This window comes from Alligator sinensis, unplaced genomic scaffold (genome assembly GCF_000455745.1).
Source record: "Alligator sinensis unplaced genomic scaffold, ASM45574v1 scaffold814_1, whole genome shotgun sequence".
In the NCBI taxonomy this organism is placed as follows: Eukaryota; Metazoa; Chordata; order Crocodylia; family Alligatoridae; genus Alligator; species Alligator sinensis.
The window spans coordinates 539,979-543,998 of NW_005842352.1; the positions used below are offsets into that span (position 1 = coordinate 539,979).

Genomic DNA, 4,020 nt, shown 5'->3' on the forward strand with positions numbered 1-4,020 from the left:
GCTCCTCCCCGCCCTGCCAGGGGGGGCCCCCAGCGGCCTGGGGTTATGGGGCCTGGGATCCAGGACCATATCTCCTGCCCCTGACAGGAGGTGGTGGCTGCTGAAGCGGAGCAGAGCATGGACCCAGCTCCCCTCACTGCTGCCTGCTTGCTGCTGGCTCAGGGGGGGGGGGGGGGGGGGGGGACTCCCCCCCGTGCACTGCCAGGGGGACATGGCCCCCAGATCTGTGTGTGGAGTGGGTACAGGCTCAGGCTGCCTACTGTGGGCTCGGGTCCTGCCCTGCTGCCCTCCCCTGGGGCCTCCGCAGCCTGACGGGTGCGATCTGGTGCTGAAGGGCACAGCAAGCCCATGGCGGGGATCTCCTTGCCGCTGCAAGCTCTGCACTGCCCTGGCGAGGCGTCCCCTGCATGCGTGACAGCAGTAAGGGGCACAACCCCAAACACCCACCTCTGCTGCATGCACAGGGGCCCCTCACCAGGGTAGCGCAAAGCTCAGAGCGGCAAGGAGATCTTTGTGCAGCCCCACTGTGTCCTTCAGCACTGGTTGCACCCACTGAGCTGCGGAGGCCCCGGGGGAGGGCAGCAGGGTAGGAGCCTGAGCCTGCAGTGGGCAGCCTGTGCCTGCCCCCTGCACAGATCTCAGGGGCACAGATCCCCCCTGCCCCCTGGGAGTACACACAGCAGCGGAAGCTGGCCCCCTATCCACCACCTGGATGAGCCGCCTGCAGCCCCATTACGCTCTCCACTGGGGCCCTGCTGCTGCACGTTGCGGCCCCAAGCCCCATACAGCACTGGGCTGGGCAGCAGCCCCAGCCTTGCCCAACTCCCTCCCTCCTTATGGGGGGCCTCAATTCCATAGGCGCTCCCTCCTTCCCCGACTTACCTGTGGGAACTGCTCTCTGGGCTGTCTGGCAGCCATGTACATATACATGCACATGGTGACCCTGCCTAACCACCCTCCTCCCGCTCCCCCCAGCCTCCTGAAGGCTGGAACTGTGCCACCTGCAGAGAGCTCTTTGCAGAAGTGTAAAATCCATGGGTCACTCCAGTAAAATAAGAAACCCACATTTTCCTCCAGTAAAGGGGAAAATCCACGGTTTTCTGTTTTACCATGGGAAATGGAAAACCCGGATCCCTGGTTAAAAGCTTCTTGCTGTTGAGGGAATAGAGCCCTCAACATTGCAGTCTTTTTCTGTCCTCAGATAAGATCAGGTATAGGGACACTTGTGGTACCATTTTATGCTGGCATTGCAATGTTTTCTGCAAAAGGTCCATTACTAAGATGTTTGCGTATAAACCCTAGATGCATTAGAAGCTGTGTCCTCTACGCAAACTGTTTATTTAAAAATGAATAACAGAATATACGAGGGATTTGGTCACTTCTGCCATAGCTTTTACTTCCACTTATCTTTAGAAATCTGTAGCTCATAATTACCTTTATTGCAAACAAATATTGCGTTGGTGAAGGAAAGAGATGACAGTTAAGTAGATAATTTACTGAAGGGGAAAGCGGGAGGGTGGGTGTTCATTGGCTGCTGTCATCCTGCTTTGAACTCTGGCTTTACAAGACCTTTTTAACTGAGCAGTCTGCCTAGTCAATACTTGCATGGTAGGTTTCCAAGAAAAGCCCAGTTGCAATAAGAAATGGTGGAGGTGGTACATTTCCCTTTGAGTCAGTACTGAACTAATGTCCAAGCCTGGTGTTAACAGGACACTGTGCTGCTGGTGTTACTAAGAGGCATGAGAAGCAGATCCTGGTCATTTTTAGTCCTTGAGGATCCCACTGAAGTTTTCTTAAAATTAGATTGTTAACTCCATTGCACTGACTGAATTTAAATGTGAGGATTTACAGTTTATCTATTCTCTCTGTTCTCTGGACAATTTTAAATCAAGTGCCGGGTTAACAAATTAAAATCCCTGACTTTTTAGAATTCGAAAGATGTGGCATTTTCTTACATATTAAGTGTTTTAGGATGAGGGCAAAGCTTAACATGCAAGGAACCTTCAGGGCCCCTAATTACTACTGCAATGTAAATGTTAAGGGTGATTGACTGAAGTGGAGTTGTTAGCCCAGCATTTGGCCTTACATGATAAGAAATGATTATATGATAACATTGTGATGCTTAGGTCTATGTACTCAGGCTGATCATACCTCTGTTGTTATTGTAGATATTGATGAATGCAGCACCATTCCTGGAATCTGTGATGGAGGAGAATGTTCAAACACAGTCAGCAGTTACTTTTGCAAATGTCCTCCGGGATTTTATACAGCCCCTGATGGCTTAAGGTGTATAGGTGAGTCTGAAACTCTACTTGTTACAGCAGTGGGTGTGAGTGATATGTAGAAATCTCTAAAGTGCATAACACTCAATGTATTTCATAGACATAGGCACTTGCTTGAAATCCCTCTGGGCAAGTGATAGTGGCAGGTGTTCAAATCCACCTTCTAATGTTAACTTCTTTTTGTCTGTCTTTGTGCTTTTGTAGCTAATGATACACATGCCATTTGTCTCAGAGCTACCATGGGGCCTACTACCTTTCTTACAACATTTGACTTTGTAACTGAAATACATTTGAATTGGAAATTTGTTATGAAGTATTTACTGTAATCTGTCCCTTCTTCCCCCTTTCCCCCTTTCTCTTTGTGACCTTATTCAGAGTTACTTTATTGTAATGTTAAAAGAGATTTTCTTAAGAGCAATTCAGCTTAGTTAAACTTGATTCCCTTTACCCTCCTATTCTTCCATCTCAGTCTTTATCTCAGTCTGTATCACACTGAACAGACATTTTAGAAATGGAGCAAACCTGAGAAATAAAATCATACACAGAGAAAAGTGGAAGTTTACAAATTTCAAGCATTGTGACCATGAGTCTGGTGCATTTCATTAAAGAAAATAACATGCAAGAACTCTATTTGACCTGATTTGGGGCACTTGTGGCTGCTGCATAGAGTGGGAAAGATAGTGTGGAGGTGCAGTTCTGTTCACCATTGACTGTGATGAAATATAAAATAGACCTTCAAACTGGCCTTGCATTGTGTTGCTTTCATTACGCCCCAAAGCAATATCCCAAACTTTGCCACTGCAATTCCAGAAAAGGTACCAGAAAATTGCTACAACCAGCTGGCTGACTGACACACCTTGATGTTATGACCCCCAAAGTACTGTACCCTACATTTACCAACTACTTCTGGGAAGAATATAATGTGCTATATCTCCTGGGTATTTGGGAACTGTTGGTAAGTCCAGCAATGAGAATGAGATCCACGTATATCTAGGCAAGTCAGATATTTTTTTTATATCCACCTAAAATTTGTTTGATCCATTTTTGTTATGCTGCTATCTAATCGGTCCTCAACCCAAAAGCATTAATGGTTATTTTAAAATTAAATGGAAAATAAATTCCCTTAGTTTAAGCTGGTTTATTTACAATGTTAATATACTCAGCAACCTAAAGGAATAAGACAAATCCCTTCTCCCCCATTAGTACCTCTTATAAGAGATCACTTGGCAAGGAATGGAGCAAAAGCAATTTCTAAAAAGCAGATACCAAAGGAGAGTGATTTTTCTTTTTCCTGGAAAAACTGCTTTTCCCTAGACATCTGGAAAGACATTACCTTGGGACATGATCCATTTTCAAGGTTGCCATTATATTGCTGTAGATCTTTTGGTGTGCTTTCCCTTAAACAGTATCTCCTCCATTATCTAGCATGTTATTTAGTTGTGTAGATTAGCTGACATTTAGAGTGTACAGAATGCAGCTGGTCATTGCTTTGCCTGCTTTGGACCAAAAGCTCCAAATAGCTCCTTAATGACCTTGCTGCATGTTTAGTTATTGTTTTGATTTTTCCTTATGAACACAATACACACTGCTATAGAGATGAGCAATGAGATGCATGTTTCATAGCTTCATAGTGGCTAGGGTCAGGAGGGACCTGAAGAGATCATCTAGCCTGACCCCCTGCCACAGGCAGGAATGAAAGCCGGGTTCACAAGACCCCGGATAGGTGATCCTCCCACCT

The 4,020-nt window shown here is 46.2% G+C and overlaps 1 protein-coding gene across 1 annotated transcript in view; it reads left to right on the forward strand.

Annotated features, from left to right (window-relative positions):
- The window catches only part of FBN1 (fibrillin 1), a 242,811-nt gene that overhangs the window by 100,878 nt on the left and 137,913 nt on the right, over nt 1–4,020 (forward strand). The window contains 1 exon segment of the mRNA XM_014522437.2: nt 2,169–2,294. Coding sequence (XP_014377923.2) covers nt 2,169–2,294 — 126 coding nt within the window.